The sequence below is a fragment of the Pocillopora verrucosa genome, chromosome 2 (assembly GCF_036669915.1).
Source record: "Pocillopora verrucosa isolate sample1 chromosome 2, ASM3666991v2, whole genome shotgun sequence".
Taxonomy (NCBI): domain Eukaryota; kingdom Metazoa; phylum Cnidaria; class Anthozoa; order Scleractinia; family Pocilloporidae; genus Pocillopora; species Pocillopora verrucosa.
In genome coordinates this window covers 18,525,013-18,542,526 of record NC_089313.1, presented here as the reverse complement: position 1 = coordinate 18,542,526, position 17,514 = coordinate 18,525,013, and the positions used below count along the sequence as shown (strand labels likewise).

The window sequence follows — 17,514 nt, the reverse complement described above, 5'->3', positions numbered from 1 at the left end:
CAATTCTCATTTGAGTTTTTACGCAACGAAGCAAAATCCAAACGCCTCTTTCTGTATCACTCAACGATACTTTTCGTTTAATTTCTGTGAAAAACTGACACGAGTGAAACGTGCACCTTTGTAATCTTGCAAAAGAATCTTGGAATTCGCGAAAAGTCAAAGGTAAATAAAAGTTGCAATTAGATGGCGCAAAAAGTAGATGTCATAGACTTTCAATGATAATAAGTTTGTTCATGTCGAATTGACTGAAATTCTCTTGGTTTTTTTAAAAGGAATAGCTTACACATCTCTCTAAAATCAGAGACGTTTCGTCCTTTTCGGTTGCCAACTCAGGAAACAGTGTGAATGTTAAATACCGAGTAATGGAGAGAAAAAAACCGACAAAAGCATTACGAAGATTTGAACAAATCTGTTTGGCTTCATCAAAAGTTAAAAGTTGTCAAAAGAATTATTGAGATACGAGTAAAGCTCATTGGCTTAACCCAGGCTGCATATCCTTCAGATATCAATCGAATTTTTCCTGGACTGTTTTGCATCGATTTTTATCAACAAATTTAAACGATGGCATGGAAAAAAGGTTCGAGTGTTGATTAAAATTATGGATGTATAACCACCTGAACAGCTCAAGCTACTATCGACATGCTTTTTTATAAGTTATAAATCAATACCATTAAGAAACAAGCTTCAGAGTCTGAAAGCCAGAACCCGGAGACAAAAAATCATCAGAGCAATGCTAATTGGAAAACGATGTTGTGGTGACCGAAATGGTGGTAGACGCCAAAAATGGGCAAAAATGGGCAAGAATTGTTGGTCAAAAGCTCGTGCAACCATTCTCCGCTGTACTCTGGTCTTTTTCTTATTGTGAATTTTTATTAGACTGAGTTTTTGAATTTTCACTTTTTAATTTAAGTAAACCTCCGGTCAAAAACATATCTAAAATATTTCTAACCCCCCCCTAAGTAATATGACAATCTGCATGCACTGACTGTAACCCGTAAAATGTATTAAACTGCTGGTATCAACATAATTATACCACTAACTTACCTGATTACAATAACGTCTCCTCCCTCGTCTGTCTTGTGATTCTCTTCATCTACTTTTCCCTTTGCTGCTAATTTTCGCCTTTGTTTATCCCGAGTTCAACATCTACCTGATGAAAGATGAATGCATATTAAATATATATTGAATAATACGTGTAACCCATTTTCATATGCACTTCTCCTGTTATATATCTTTTCTGGATGATATATAGAAAACTAGTTTTTTTTTTTGTCGGACAAAACCGCATTTCAAAGAACTTACTTTCGATCGGTCAAAACATGATTCTCAAGTGTAGTTGGCACAACCTCGACCTTTGCCGTGGGAAAGGGAACTGATTTAGGAGAAATTCTATTTTAACGAGTTTTACTTGACAAAAGCATCGAGAAAGTTTTCTTTCATAATATGTATAACGTAGACCTCGTAGGGTACCCCGAGTCCTATTGTTTGTTCGCGCAAAATACCTTGTACTGTACTGAATGCTTAAATAAATGAATAAATTTCTGATAGGACACAGAATTTAGTGAAGAATTTTCATCCTCTCGGCAATGAAAACCTTTTGCAAGTCAAGAGATCCTCCCTTCCCAAATTATTATTCCACTCCACCCCGAAATAACCGTTGGTTAAATCGTTATTGGTAAAAAGTTTCAGCACATTTATTCTAAATATCGATCCTGCGCCTCTTAAATAATAGCTATAAGAATAAAAATTGTTTTATTACCTTCCTTCAAATGTTTCTAGGAACAAATACTCCACGACAACAATTTACATGCGATGCACGTGTCGGCGACCATTACCTCAACGTGGAAGTCTTGTTTGCCACCAGATGATGTCCCTCCTCTTTATTCTTCGAAGCTTGACCGTATAAACCACTGATAACAATGGCAACGTTGACTTTAAAACTCTTTTCCATCGAAACTGCAGAACGTTGTTGGTTTCGAAGATAGCTTCTTGAACGTTCCGTTTGGGTGTTGCATTGGAAAATTGAATATTCATGTTGGAATTTGCAATTCAAATAATTTTCTCGGCTTTAGGAAGCATCATGAAACGAAAAAAAGCATTCTTTTGCGAAGAGCCGCCTGGTCAAAAGGCCATTTCAATGTAAACTGCGCCTTAAAATGTCTGTTTTAATTGACATATTCCTGTTTACACGCTCACGATCATTCTTTTACTCCTTCTCCTCGTAAAATCACGTTTATACCGACGGTCAGGACAGGAAAAAGGAAAATTAGCAAGAAACAATAACAAAAGTGGCCCTGAAAATAATAATTTAGCTACAACAGAATGAGAAATGCAAGAAAAGGAACTTTCAATTTTCAATTTTATTTTTCTATCATAGTAATACTTAAAAAAATATCCATTTTGTTTTTCTTTTAGAAATTATCAATTCAAAACAATGTTCACTTGATTCTTTTTAACTCCTTAACTCAGTGATCTTGTGATCTTAAAATACTCCTTATTCTTCGCAGTCTTTTACTATTTTCCTTGAAAAGACTTCTTTTAAAGTTAATTCTTTACTTCTTCCCACATGCATAATGGAATCATTACACAGGGAATGGACAAAGTCTTAATATATCAACTGTCATGGGGTAAAAGATCCGTAAAAGGCAGATGCAAAGAGATGCTTGTTACGATTAATTTCGTTACGTTAAAAACATTAACAATCTCGATTGCTCAAAAGCCAAGCATAAATATCTGATCCAAGAGAGCTTCAAATTCGTTTCAATTCATCGTGGAAACAACTTGAATTAAAAAATATTTGCAACCTATAAGTCAAATCGTAGAAATTTTTTTCCACACTGATGCATGGGCATGTCTTTATGGCATAATATCCAAGGCAAGAAGGTGCAGTTAATCCACAAAAGAAACAGAATGTAGTCATTGTCTTTTCTTTCAAATGTCTTTCGTGGTTCTTAGCGCAAAAACAACAGAATACGTAGCTTCCGGTTCACTTGTAATTGAATTCTTCTTATGAGTTGAAGACGAGACTTTTTTTTCCCGGTTTCAGACTTGCCTTTAAACAGTATTAGGTGATATCCGTCAGAGGGTCTTCACGACAGTTGATAGCATATAACAACTTCTCAGTCATAATTTCCTGGGTCGAGTACTGCGGCAGTTTCACCATAAACATACAAGTTTCAACCCGTATGTACCGCGCGTCTGAAGGACCTGAAATGTGATATAACCCGGAATTTTTTGTTTTTGTCACCAAAACAAAAAAGCAAAAAAAAAGCTATACCCTACGCTTGATGTACGAAGAAACCTCGCTCCAACCGTAGCCTTGGTCGCACAAACTTAAAACAAAGACCTTACAATTATAACAGTTGTTCCCCTGTAAGGTACCCCTACTTCGAAAAGTCCCCTCCCCCCACCCCACAACAAGTTTAGCTCGGATCATATACTCGGATCAATACGTCTTTCACCAGCCCAGGTCCTCTTCAAAAGCTCTATAACTTGGAATATATATAATTGCCTCCCTTATCTGACATAAAAATGCCGTTTGATATTCCACACCTCTCTTTCAGAGCTGATGGTAGTCAGAAAAGTTACTATATGCTACTACAATTAACTATATGCTGGCCTCTGGGCCAAAACCCTGCGGGGGCAGTTATTCCTTAACAATAAATTAATATCGACAATAAAAAAAAATAAAAAAAAAAAGGGTGGAAATTCCGCGAGTCACCGTAAAATAATTTTGTTATCCAATCACAGGGGCAAAATCTTTTACAAAACTTGCACCTCACCTCTCCCGTCTGGGGGACCAATTTTCATGGGGTATGGTGGGACATGTACATCAGCTGTGTTAGGATTGCCATCCTGACAAGTGCATCGGCTTGGTAATCTTTCCTGATTACATGCAAACTTCACAAATTTTCGCAGCTGATCCTGAAAGCGAGGAAGGGAACAAAGTTATATGAACTGCTCTGAGATGACCGCGGTCTACGTGACAACACTCTTAACGCCATCTCATGGTTGTCCTTCTGTTCTGCTTTTATAGTTGTTTGACTTTTTTGTTTCTTGGCTAAACGAGGTTGGAAAAAGAGGGACTTGAGTTTGGCTTCTTTTCATTTGAAATATTTTTCTCACAAAAAGACCAGAATCATTTCTGCCAAGCGTCTCTCTACTTCTCCTTCTCAGGGGTTATCACGAAGCAGACATATAACAGTCAAAAGATATTCGCCCTTGCAGGTTAAAAAAGTATACGTACTAATAGCATATTTCGTGTTATAATTCCAAAAATTCATCAAGAAGTAACCTCTCTTGACAATTTTGACATGTCCTCATGTAATCTCGTGGTCAAAGGAGAAATGATGATGTAAATACCAATTCTCTAACTTTCAAGTAAACGTGAAGCAGCTAACAGAGATTTACTAATCAGAGCTTGAAAGTTTGAGGGTTGAATCACAAACCTGAGAAAAACTTTCCATTGTGTTCCAAAAGTATTCAATGTGCACATCAGTATCTTTTACTCCTGCTACATAGCAAGTGTGCGCCTAACAAAAAAGAAAAGGGAAAAAAGACAAATTTGTTAGTCCACGATCTCGTTCCTTACAACCACGTAAGCGGCGCCTTAATCTATTGCATGCATTTTTTCATCAATCAAGTTCTGAGTGGTTCCTCATAATGTTAACCTTTTTTCTGATAGGCTGTGTTGATAATTTTGTATCGGTTTACGACTGGCAATCAAAAGGCACACTTCCAATTTCTCTAGTAAAGGTTAGTAAGTTTATAGACCCATGAGGCGCCAAGAAACATCGTAATACTCACAAAAAAAGGCTCGTGAAAGACAAGAAAATCACAAGCGAAACCCTCGAATTCCACTTCGTTACTGTACTCAAGTATTAGTGACAAACCTTGAGAAATCCTAGGTCAAGAGAGGGTTGCCCACACGTTCGAATCTCCATGTCCAGTGGAGTCATGACTGTAAGTACATGCAGAGGGACTACTGAAGACAAACCACACCGAACAGCCGCCATACGGGACTCACATCGCAGCTCCTTCAGTCGTAAATCCCTAATTGCTTGTACGTATGATTTGTGATTCTCCCATCTACAGGAGAAAAAGAAAAATTTTTTGCCAACGCCAACAAATAAGAGAGGGTGCGGATTTTAAGGTTATCGTATCCACAAAAAGAAAATTATTGTGTAATTAAACTTCATAGTCTACAAAAGCTCAATCTATTAAAAACTCATCCATTATTCGTTATCTAATGAACACTTCTTGTAAGAAAGACGTGACAGATTCTTATCGATTGATTCACTGAAGTATTCAGTCTACACTGAACTTTGTTTGGTTACACAGAATACATATCCCCACAGTGCATCTTTTACTTACGTAACGGCTACATCAGCTCCATTTTCACACAGTTCTACTTCTTCGCCGTCAAGGGAGGTGTAAACAAATCGGTATGGGCACAGATCAGCTTCAAAACACAACGTTTGAAATTCCTCCGCGCTTTCCACCTTAAACACAATAAATATAAGTCACACATACCATCCGAGGTCGCCTGTATCCTTTTAAATACATTGATTTTGACGTTAAACAGTTTTTAACAGCTGAAAATTTTTTATTAGAAAGGATGTAACATGGAAAGGGTATCATCAAGCACTTCCATTCAAATAGCGCAAAACTAAGTCTGATCTTGTTAAAATGTCCTTTACTCCAATAAAAAAAAAGTATATCAGTACATGAAAATGGATTTTAAATCAAGAGTAGAAACAACCAGAAGCAGACATTTGCCGTAGGCGTCTTGCACAAGTTATGTATCGCTAGAGTTCAAGAGAAATTTTCTACAAACAGCGACAACTACAACGACAATAACAACTCACGATAGACAACCTGTAAGGGTGGGGCGGACAAGGAAGAACCAGTGCGTCAATGTAGCATGCTACCTCAGTCTTCGTCAGGGATAAACAATAAATCGTTGGGTGCCCGAAAGACACTAGCCTAAGACCTACAACAGGAGAACTCTTCCTACTGCCCTAAGTAAAGAGGGTGAGCCCTCTACCGGCTAAATACTAACTCGGGAAAACGGATGTTTGAATAACAACCCACCCAAGAAGTTAACGTTACCTCCGAAAATCGTCGCAAGTAGTTGTAAGTGAGAATATCAGTTTCTCTGAGGTCGTCCTGCGGGTCCAACGGGAGGTTCAACAAGCTTTTCCAGAAGCAAGGTAACAGATCCAGAGCGAGTGGAATATCAGCTCTCAGTGCAATTCCCAGCAGCTGTGTGGAAAAAGTGAATTTCACGTAACTCCTTCTAATAGTATCAAGACGTTATCCAGATGAGGGTAGATAAACCAATCGGCTGGCGAGTGTTATATTACTATTATACAAATTTATCTCATTTACTGGTACAAGGGCACCTATAGCACAGCAAAAAGATAGGCTAAAAATTAAATTAGAGAACTTTCAGGAGAAGCTTTGGAGCGCTTTAAGGTGCGGAAACACAGTCATGAAAAATGGATATAAACGTAAAACAGAGCAAACTGCGATACTACATATTTGTGGCTTAGGACTTCCATGTTCAAGATAAAATGCCGGTTTTGTTAAAGAAGTGAGGTTCTCTTAACTGAATGCACAAGTAAAAAATGTATGTACAGTTGAACTTCACCTGTCCGAAGAAGATGAGCAATTCCTCCTCCGCATATGTCATAGGACCCGGCTTCAAAATAAACTTTCCCTATGATAAGCACAAAAAAATTTCAAGTTTTACAGCCTTTATATACTTAGTTACTGTGTCATATGACTGAGGCAAGAAGAAAGGGGTGTAACGGATGGAAGTGAAACGCACGGTAAAGCCTTGAATTTTCTAGCTAACTGGTTCCTTCATCAAGTCCTCTTAGTGGAGTCCCTCGTGTGCTGATTTTAGTAATTTTTGTCAATACTTCAGAGGACGCACCTTGTTCTTGTTAGCAGCAGAGCTAGGGCATGGCACTAAAAGCCCCACATGGTTACCCTGGAGTTCACGCGCCATCAGCCACATAAAGTGACGGAAGGAACCACCTAGAAAAAGACACAAGAAAGTTGTAAAACCCAGTGGCATGCGATCAGAAGGTCAGTCAGAGTGGCAATCACCACTCAAGTAAGCATCTATAGTTTTCACATGAGAAATTGTGCATATCTAAGCCCTGGCTAATGAACAAGATGTATGAAAAAATAAGTCACATCGCGCTGAGAAATGTTTCGTTAGCATTACCTGACCCCAGGACCTGCTCTCCCTGGAGTACAACTTTCAGAGGGAAGACTGGGTCTCCACCGGTGGCGACCTTGACTCTGAGTCCACTGGAAGGAACTGCAGTAATGTTATGAGCGGCCTGACAGAACTGCGGCCCAGCTGAAGACACCTTATCCACTGAAGCGAAAAGCAGAGTAAAATTAACAATATATATGGGTCAAATAGACTCTGTATATCATTAGAAAAAGTGTTGGAGGTGGCCGCATTGCATCATAAGTCATTCGTGAGAATTCTTGAAAAACTGTTTGACTGATATCAACGCTCAGTGCCATCAGGAACCCTGCAGAATCGCAGGGAGAGGGGGGGGGGACGGACAACTATCATTCAGCATGCTCCACCTGGCTTGAAAATTTGCAGCATGAAACAGGAAGTAGATAACCCCACATTTATTCGTTTTTTTTTTTTCACGTTTTGCGCCTGTAAAACTTACAAACTGCGCCAAAAACCAGTGTTATATGCAACGCGCCACTATCAAGTGTTAAAAAGGGGCGGTTGAACTAAAAGTTGGGATGTACACTTGGCAAGTTCACTTATCAAGGAAACATTGTACAATGTTAAGAAAGAAAGTTAGTCTACACAAAAATTATCAAAGGAGCCTTCTTAATAGTTCTAGTGCAACTCAAGTAACAACCTAATGCTATGGCAAAGGAACAAACCTTCTAAGGACTGCAGTGGATCTATAGAGACTTCGGGCGGCGGATCATCGGCCTCGCGATGGGCAGTGTGGTTAAGCACGTGATTCAACAACGCTACCTTGGTGTGATAAAAAAGGAGCCCGCGGGCATCTCTCAGAAGGGCAGCGGTGCTAAGGTTGAACGTCTCAGCGGCTCTAAAGTCGGTCACAGGTAACAGTAGGCGTTCTACGTCTGCGTTTAATGACTTGAGGAACGCAAAACGACTTCTCAGGCTTCTTAAAGACACACCTAGGACACAGTGGAACATGGCACGTCAATTCTTCAACTGCTAATACTCGATTCGCATTTCTTACTTCTGATTACTAAGCTTTTCCTTGCCAATAGGTTAAGAGAATTAAGATAACACTCTCAAGCTGACATGTGTTTCTGTTCTTTTTCTATGATCACATTGTAATAAAATTGCCCCTGGTGCTTCTGGAAAACACTATAAACCTGGCTGCATTTGTCGCACGTTAACCAACTTTTGACAAGGATTATAACATTTTTTAATAGAGAAAGATAACGCAGAGAAAACAAAAATCTGTAAAAAAAAACAAAAAAAACCACACCCTGTAACTGACGGAAATCTTCGCTTGTCAGGTCCACCTCAGAGAGAAGGAGTTCATCCGGCATCAGACGGGACGGAGTGGTAGACCACGCCCGACACAGGGTATCCACATACAGGACAAGGGCGTGGTCACGAGCCACAGGCCAGTTAGCATGATCTGATTCCATCTCAGACGGAAGAAAGTAAGTGCACCTAACAATAAACATAGTGCTAGCATTTAGATCATGTAATAACTCCACAGAATCATTCAAATCAATACCACTGCTATCTAACACTGTAAATGAAGCAATGGACCACAGCACAAGCCCTCTGTGTTACACAAATGGTACGAGGTTTCTGTTATGCTTTTGAAAAGATCCTTCCGACAACTTAAACGTTTTCGTTCTATTTTAAATTACAGTGCGTGAAAGTACAAAATGTTCTGAAAAAGGCAGTAGATTCAGTCCTTGCTATCTCTGGTCCTATAGAGTTTGTTGCAGTATCATTTGTGCTGGTTTAGCAAATGGCCTTTACGTGCCTGCTACCTCTAGAGACAATTGAATTTGTTACTATGGTACAGTAACATAAATCCAAACTTAAGCACTGGGGTCGTAAGTCCAAGGTCGAGAGTCAGTCGTTTGCTTCTGACTTCCCATACGTGATTAAATAGTCAGTTCTCCTTATGACATTAACATTTCAGTTAGCAAAACAGGTAGGGAGAATTACTAAGCAATCAGCTAAGGGTGTTCCACTCATGCCATAACAGCGAAAAGCAAGAACAGTTAATCAGACTTTACCTTTTGAACTGCAGATCATAACCACAGGCAATAAGCCCTTTCCATATCGATCGAACATCTTGACTACCACGAGACAGCGCCCAGTTATGAAAGCCATCAAGTCCAAGCACTCTTTCATCGGTTCCTTCAACAGGGCTTCCGTAATTCCTTAGGATCTGGGTCACAAGTTGTGTGGTTGATTCTTTAGCGTGACGCACGGCGTTGAAAAATGATAACAGCAAGTTTCCGGGTGTAACCCTACAAATTTGATCGTTTGTCAGCAGTACTTTTGTTATGGAGGCAAAGTTGCTCTGGTTGGACTGCGTCTCGCTCTGCACACCATTACTACTGAGTGAATCTGTATCTCGGCGCGGAATTTCCTGTGACCTTGAGTCTGTCTCGACTTGACCTTGAGATTCAGTATTCTCTGCCTTGTTTGTGATGCCTTCACTAACGGTATCAGCTTTCTGTAGTTCCACAGCAGCAGTTTGCAGAGCTGTGTCAGTTACACTGTCCACACTCGTGGATCTAGCCTCTGCGGCATTTGACGAATCATCTCTAGAAACGAGAGCACAGCTCGAGAAAATTTCTGCCAGAGCTGTTTTCGCCGATTCAGAGAGCGATTTGGCTGTAGCATCGGTATACAACCTAGCGTTTAAAAACTCATCAAAAACCGAAAAAGCGGCGAGCTCGTTAGTTCCTTCCATAAGTAGTTCAGAGTTGACCTTAGCCACACCAACGGTGGAGTCTGTCGATGACGGATCCTTTAACGTCTTACTAGACATTAAGGTTTGATACACTAGCTCAAGTTGACTTGAACTCTTCAACTCCACCACAGCATAACCTAGTATCTTGTCGGGCTTTTCTCTCTGGGCACTGGGTAGAAGTTCCGTCACTGACTTTAGCCTGGAATCCACCTCTTCACTTTCCTTCTTCTTTCCTGGCTCCTCTGTTTTACTGCGCGACTCGACCACTGGAATGTAAAGTACGCTCTCGTAGATGCCTCCACTTGGTCTGCAAGCTTTCTTAATGGCCTCCAGAGCTTCTCTCTTACTCAAGGAGGTAGAAATGTTGGTGATGATAAGAAGTCGTTGCAGCGCTGTACTTTTGGAAGCAATGACCGCAGCCAAACTATCAGAGAGTTGGGACGACCCCCTTGAATCTTTATGAATGAGATTTCTCAGCAGCAGTGTGGTGCCGACGACCTTATCAAACCAAGGCATGCTCTCTGTGGGAGACGTGACACCATGTCCGAAACCTCTTTTACGCCGACGAACACTACCGCGCCTTTCGCTCGCCTTAACCTTTGGGGAAGGAGGACCGGACGACGCCGCAGTCTCTGTGGCCGAAGGAGGATAAACAGCTTCCGCTTCAAAATTAAACATGTTGTCAACACTTTCTGGTGGAGCAGACCGCACTACATTGTCAGTCTCATCCAAAGAGACCGCAGCCTAAAAAAAAAACGAAAAAGGTAGGTTAGTGTTACCCCCATTTCTTCTCCTAGTCTTCCAAGTTTTCTTAGATCATCGTTTACTTCGTTACAAAAAGCAAATAGAACATGAAAATAAAAAAACCAAACATGGATTTTTGCATCAAGAGGATGGAACAGATATTTTTATGGCGCGCTTTTAGCCAAATCGGTTGCAGTAGACATTCGTGTTTGTTACAATCGACTTCCGGTTGAATGTAAGCTGATTGCTTGACACGTCAGTTCAACAGCCACAGATTCGAAATCCTTACGCTTTGCCTTTCTTTAGTCAGGTGTTTAGGACCCATTTGAGTAAGCGACGCTTTTCTCGCTTATTAAACAATTTTGAGTTTCCCTCTCTTTGGTACCAAACAAAGGAGTTTCTCGCAGCTCATGTCCACTCTTAAGTCAAACCCATCTAATACTACCCGGAGCCGGGTAAAATTTCAGACTAACCACCCTTCCCTGTCCTTTTGCTTACGTTAAGATACAGAGTACGAGGAGAGGTAGTTACTAGAAAAGCTGTACTCACTTGTAAAGCCTCGCGGACTTCCTTCAGGGACATACCTCTGCCCGATTTTCCTTGGCTTGATGATACTTCATTGGTTGCTGAAACCAACCCTAGAAGAGCCTGCAAGTAAGACGAGAACTCACTGTGTTCAAAGTTACAGTTGAGAATGAAATCCAGCGCTGCTGTGTTTGTAACCGAGAGTTCTTTTTCTAACAATTTCTGCAGCTCAACTCGCAAGGGACTCAATCGCGACAGGGCCAAGTCCAACGTGCTGCAATGGTCGGCACTGTGAGATTGGTTTCCCTGTGATTCCACCAGATGACAAGCTCTGATAACCTGTGCCAGTAGGTGATAAATAATCTCCTTGACAACAACGGGCAAATCCGACTTCATAAGAAACGAACTGAGAATGTCAATCAAGTTGTAAACAATAGTCCTCTGATTCAAACTTCTCCGGCTGCTTACATCTTCGACACCACTAGTACTTGTGTTCTTCGAATTTCTGAAACCCTCCAAGGAATTTTCCAGGTAAAATGAAATAAAGACTTCAATGAAAACAAGTGACATAAAGAACTCCGCAGGAAAGGCGTTTAAATGGAGCATGAGTCCTTCCGTAGCGGAGCTGAAGAAGCGAACGTCAAGACGATTGCATGGAAGAATCACATCTGGAAACAGGTCGGCTCCCGCTGATGCTGAGCTGTTTGGTTCGGCTGTGTTGGGATACTGAACAGCTTTGTACCGAGCTACTTGACCATTCTTATTGACTTTCTGGTTTCCATGATAACATGAAATTGACACACATGGTGATTTGGGGTTTGACAAGCACCTGAAACAAATAAATAAATGGGTCAATACATAGTTAAATCCAGCGACAGAAAATAGCCTCGCATCATATCTTTCTGTAAGGAGCTATTGAGTGCAAAATCTGTCAGTGTGTACGGGGTCAGTTAGGATGTACGTCCCTTCTATTCTATTCTATTCTTGCCCCAAACGCTTGTGTTCCAACTTTTTGCGCCGCACTCTTAAGAAATAGGGTAACGAAACGATAGTACTTGATTACAATTAATCACGCTTGCACATGCTGTTGATTGGCAATAATTAGATAGTGTTGAGGATAACCCAGGCCAGCTTTTGTATTGTCTCGTGAAACCATAAGCACATACATACCCTGCATTTAAACATCCGGGATCTTCTCTACACGAAACCACTGTCGCCGCTGCGCCTGGGAAGTACACCTCTTCGTCCTCTTTTCCAGCCGCGACCGACATTTCCCGGTGGTGGCCGCCCAAGGGGGGATCTTTCAGCACCTCACAAACAGTATTTACCATCCTAAGGACATCTTCTTCGTCCTGGTCGGCTGCCAAAGACAGCAACTTACGAACCTCGGAAATTAACTTCGCAGGTTCACTGAAGAAGATAGTGCTTGGTTGCAAGGTGTTGGCCGTGAGGCAGTGACGGGGGCCTGGGGCTGAGTGAGGTGACGTCATGATAATAGAGCCATCGGACTGAGGCAAAGCCAATAATTGGGCAGTAAGAGCTTGGAGGAGCGATAAAACATCTAGAAATTGACAACATGGAGGTCAATAATCTTCATACCAAGAAGGATGGGCCTTTTCATACAAAGACTACATCAAAAGGGGTAAGTTCCAGTAGGGGGTGTCCCACGATAATAGTAAACTATGAGGCCGCTTTGTCCAAGACATAGAGTGAATTGATTTAAATTCGGAGTAATGAACATGAATGGAGGAAGTGGCATACGTGCAAAGATAAAGATCAGTTAGAAACAAGCTTCCTTACGCAGGCAAAGCTGGTAAAGTATTTTACATATAGTTTAACTTCATATCAAAATAGCTGTAAGTTGGCCTATTTACAACTTGGGCAAAAAAATATGAAGTAAACGAGGTGCATGTGTCAAATAAACAAGATATCGAAAGAAAACGCAGACATGCTTAAGATTTCCACCGACACAGACAACAGAACTTACTGTTTTCATCAATGGAACTGAGTTGAAAAAAATGGATCCCTGAGGGAAAACGAATGGTATCCACCCTACCCAACTCCACCACAGTTTTACCTGAGATTTGGTTATGACTCTCTGCCAGCTTTGCAAGTAACCTGGCATTCGCCTCTCTACAGTACATCCGAGTCATACAAGCCTCATTTCGGAGCAGCTCACAATAAAGATCGGCGCGGGTGCGGTCTTCGCTGCACAATGCCAGCGACGACGAACGTGCCAGACCAGCGGTCGGCCGCTCAAGAGTACGGATAGGATACCAGAATCTCATAAGTACTCCCTCTTCTCTGTTGTACGTCTCTACTTCTGCTAATCCTTGAGGCTGCATAAAGAAAACGAGCCATTACAACGTTTAAAACAACTTTCTTTATTCGTTACCCATATTGTACCTTCTTTCTAATCTTCTTACACACACGACGTTTCCAGCTCAGAGTCAAAATACGGTGAACGAGTCAGTGCTATAACCCCAACAGCTACTACTCTCTAGTGACGTTTAATAGTCAAAATGAAAATGAAGAGAAGAGAAGGTGATCCAAGTCCCATAAAGGAGAAATACGGAAAGGAAAACGGAACACAAGAGTCAGCCAAGCCTGATCCAGAAATTTTGTTGGAAGAAAATATGAGAAAATGTGTCCCCGAAGATGCAAGGAGAGGATTGGCTGACTTGGCTTGGAACAAAAAGGCTTTATACGTCGATCTTTTCAAGCCACTCGCCTTCTATGGACTGCTGTTTGAAAAAAATGCTTCAAGAAAAATAAGTAGACTAATAAGGATTTAAACTTCCACCGTATTTATTACGTAACCACAAAGTCTTAGGCCCTAAAGACAAGTACAAATGCAAGCTATTTTCTTGTATGTCTTCTGTGCTTCATATTGTTAGAGTCAACAGCGCTGAAAGCGTGGTGTTTGGTGAAAGATGTTAAATCTAAGCTTAATTGTGGAATAAAGCTAAATGCATGTTACAGATACTTACCTTGTCAACATTCTTCACCACCCCAGTAAGTCCGAATGTCTTCTTCATATCCGGGACAGCAAAGCCAGGTACACAGGCTGCCTGGTTCAGAGTAGGGCTATTAATGATAACAGCCTGACCTGGCCTCAGTCCCCCCGCGCTCACCTTGTTAACGTCGGCCTTGACGTCATCAAGCGTGGGAAATTGAAGGATTGAAGGGATACCGCCATTATCTTCGTACAAATCAGCTACTGTTGCTATGGCGATCTCTGTCATTCCTAGGAAAAAGAAACCAGAATTATTGAATACGCAAGTGGCACGTAGACTTGAAAAAAGGTTGCGTTAGGCAGAAGCAGGCGAAACATTCGGTCAGGTGGTGCTGCAGTGTCCTCAAAATGATTATTAACAACAGTTCAACAAAATTAACTTATTCACGTTAATATGACGAGATGCAAAACAGGTCTACAAAAGTGAACGAACTATCATACACCATGATACCTGCAAGTAGAGCTCCCTTAATTTGCTCAAGCCCCGATTGGCGGTCAGCGTTTGAACGAAATCGTCTTCTGATGATGGGAAAAACCTTGTCCTCCCACGCTTTCACCAACAAGCGAGAGGGATCTACTGGTGGAGCTTCTCCCCACTGGCTGTTGCTCTCTTCACTCGCGCGGAGAGGTGTTACTGGTCCTACATCCGTCATTCTGTTGTAACTACTTGTCAGTTTGTACTGAAGGCAGGCCAGTGGGTCGTATTCTGTGATTGTTAAGAGGTACAATTTGAATCAATCTTTGAAGTGTTCCTCAATTACTATCTATTTTGAATGTTAAGATATTCATTGAAACGTACTAACAGGATTCGATTGAAGTAACGGAACTGGGACTTCACGCAAACACGTTTATTTTAGTTTGACATTTTTGAATAAGCGTGATGAAAGGATGTCGTTTGGTAACCATTAATTATCTGTATTGTCTTTATTCAGTTTAAGTTGTTATTATCATCTTAACCAAATTTGATATCGTCATCGTCACCTTTAACACGTAACCGTTTTTGTTATGGTCACTTTCGTCATAACATTGATGTCGTCACGGTTGCCATCATCATCATCATCATCATCATCATCATCATCATCATCATCATCATCATCATCATCATCATCATCATCACCGTTACTTCCGTCGTCATCGTCGTCGTCATTGTTAACGTCTCGTCATTGTCATCGTCGTAGTCATAGTCTACATCAATATCACGGTGTTAATTCTGGCTGAGACTAAACCAGTTCAAGTAATAGACGTTTGACTACTGACAGTGTAGCATTGTTTAACGATGCAACTACGCGCACGCTGAGTAACAGCTTTAGCAAACTTTGAAGGTGACTGCACTTGCCTGTCATGTATACTTGGGCGCTACACAAAAACCGAGAAATGTCACCTCCACTAACCATTAACTAACCTTTAGCTGAGTCTTTCGGGATATCTAATGGTGCAGGTGTAGGTGGCGAGGGTTTACAAACTTTAGGAGGCTTTTGTCCTTTCATCTCCTCATCCTGGTCAGGTTCGAGAGCAAACGGAAGCTCAGTGAATCCCTGTCTGACGTCCACTAACGAGTCACTCCACAAGTCGGCCGCCAAACGGTGTTTGGAACCCTCTTCGTAGAGGAACGACCGAGAACCGAAGTTCACACGAACACGTACATTCTATGGGAATGGAGAGTAAAGTTAGACAATATGTATGACCCAGGGTAATGGTTGGAACCAATCAGTAGAGGAATAGATTCGATTAAAAATACAACAAAAACCTGTCAGGGTGAATCTTTTATTCTTTCCTAAAATTACTCCATGTGATTCTCGAGTTTCCACTTAAGCTGGGGTTATGCCTCGACAACTGTTCCTTGACCTGGATGGTTGCTCACTGCGGAGATCAACCGGTGACGAATGAAATGTATTCCGAAATTCAAGTTTCGCTCCATGCAAATGTTATAAAAATAGGCCATTTTTTCAAAAAGAGAATTAGCTAACATCAGTAGCTAACATTACCTAACATCAGTATGCAAATTCTCCATACTGTTCTCTATACATTTCCCAAGGTGCAGACAGGGAGAACTCGTTCAACAATGAAGAGCTTCTTTAGTTGGTGATCATTTCTCTTATTCTTGTGACCTTGACAAGTGACTCAGGTCTGATAACATAAGGAGAACTTAGATGCTGGTTCTAGATTCCTTTTAAGTCCCAAGATCTGATCGTTAAGTCTCTCCTCTAGCTGCTACACATCTTGTAAATTAGGTACTAGAATTTGGTGTCGGATCAAGATAACAACCTCTACTTTGATAGATTTGAGTATTCTCGTTATATTATCATTAAACCCTTTAACTCCCAGAAGTGATCGACTTGCAATTTCTCCCCACGATATCCGTACATTATCCAACAAACAGGTAATGAAAATAATCAAACTTATCAGGAGGAAGTTTTTATCCTGATCTAACACCAAATTCTCGTAACTAATTCACAAGGAAGTTTGTGGCTTCTAGAGAGGAGAATTAACAAGCAGATCTTGGGAGTTAGATGGTCAAAGGGTTACGGTGTGTTACCTTCTTCTGAATGTGAAGTACAGGCCACAGACCAGTCTGCACCCCGTCTACGTCTTCTGCCAACCGTTCGCCATTGCAAGTGAAATACACCATTCCCCGATCGGCCTGATCTTCAGCTCTTTTATATCCGCACCCAATGACGTCTCTTTCTTTCATCACGATATTTAGCGAGACAGTTTTCCATTGAAGGAGCCCACCTGTTCTGTAGAGCACTGCACGGCCATTGCTGTTAATATTCAAAACCGTGAGACGACACTAAGTTCTTGCAAGTATGTTTGATTAAAGAAAAAACATAACTGAAAAAAAACAAAAAAGCCAAAAAAAAAAAAACAGAAGCCAAACCCACAGGTAACAGCACCCCACGAGACGTAAAAGTAACTCAAATAGAGCAAACCTGTGCAGGAGGCAAGAGCCCACGGGGTTTACCCAGCCACTAGCAGGCTGATCTGTCTTAGGAGCAAATCCCACGGAAATACAAGGACCCGGTTCCGGTTCTTCCTTGTCCCCTAGGGAGCAAAGTTCGATTTCCCAGTAAAAGGATGGTGCCTAAAAAAAATAAAGCTGTAGTTAGCCAAGCGGTTCAACAACACTACTGACGAAAAACGAGAAAATATTCCATTTCCACTTCTACTGAACAGTGATGTTCCACTCTGTTCTTCTATAGTGCACAGAACTTCACGAGTACTTAGTGTACCTAAGTAGGTTAACAACTA

The 17,514-nt window shown here is 41.2% G+C and overlaps 1 protein-coding gene across 1 annotated transcript in view; it reads right to left on the bottom strand.

The window, feature by feature from the left end:
- Positions 1-2,375: 2,375 nt before the first annotated feature.
- LOC131790541 (probable E3 ubiquitin-protein ligase HECTD4) overlaps positions 2,376-17,514 on the bottom strand; it is a 34,440-nt gene continuing 19,301 nt past the window's right edge. The window contains exons 30-49 of the mRNA XM_059107750.2: positions 17,196-17,347; positions 16,802-17,027; positions 15,668-15,911; positions 14,717-14,971; positions 14,240-14,496; positions 13,327-13,588; positions 12,420-12,810; positions 11,274-12,078; positions 9,295-10,724; positions 8,520-8,710; positions 7,933-8,199; positions 7,238-7,393; positions 6,941-7,044; positions 6,653-6,721; positions 6,112-6,264; positions 5,374-5,501; positions 4,893-5,088; positions 4,449-4,532; positions 3,783-3,924; positions 2,376-3,207 (exon numbers count right to left, since the gene is read on the bottom strand). Coding sequence (XP_058963733.2) covers positions 3,065-3,207; positions 3,783-3,924; positions 4,449-4,532; positions 4,893-5,088; positions 5,374-5,501; positions 6,112-6,264; positions 6,653-6,721; positions 6,941-7,044; positions 7,238-7,393; positions 7,933-8,199; positions 8,520-8,710; positions 9,295-10,724; positions 11,274-12,078; positions 12,420-12,810; positions 13,327-13,588; positions 14,240-14,496; positions 14,717-14,971; positions 15,668-15,911; positions 16,802-17,027; positions 17,196-17,347 — 5,655 coding nt within the window. The 3' untranslated portion in view covers positions 2,376-3,064. The remainder of the gene's footprint in view (positions 3,208-3,782; positions 3,925-4,448; positions 4,533-4,892; positions 5,089-5,373; positions 5,502-6,111; positions 6,265-6,652; positions 6,722-6,940; positions 7,045-7,237; positions 7,394-7,932; positions 8,200-8,519; positions 8,711-9,294; positions 10,725-11,273; positions 12,079-12,419; positions 12,811-13,326; positions 13,589-14,239; positions 14,497-14,716; positions 14,972-15,667; positions 15,912-16,801; positions 17,028-17,195; positions 17,348-17,514) is intronic.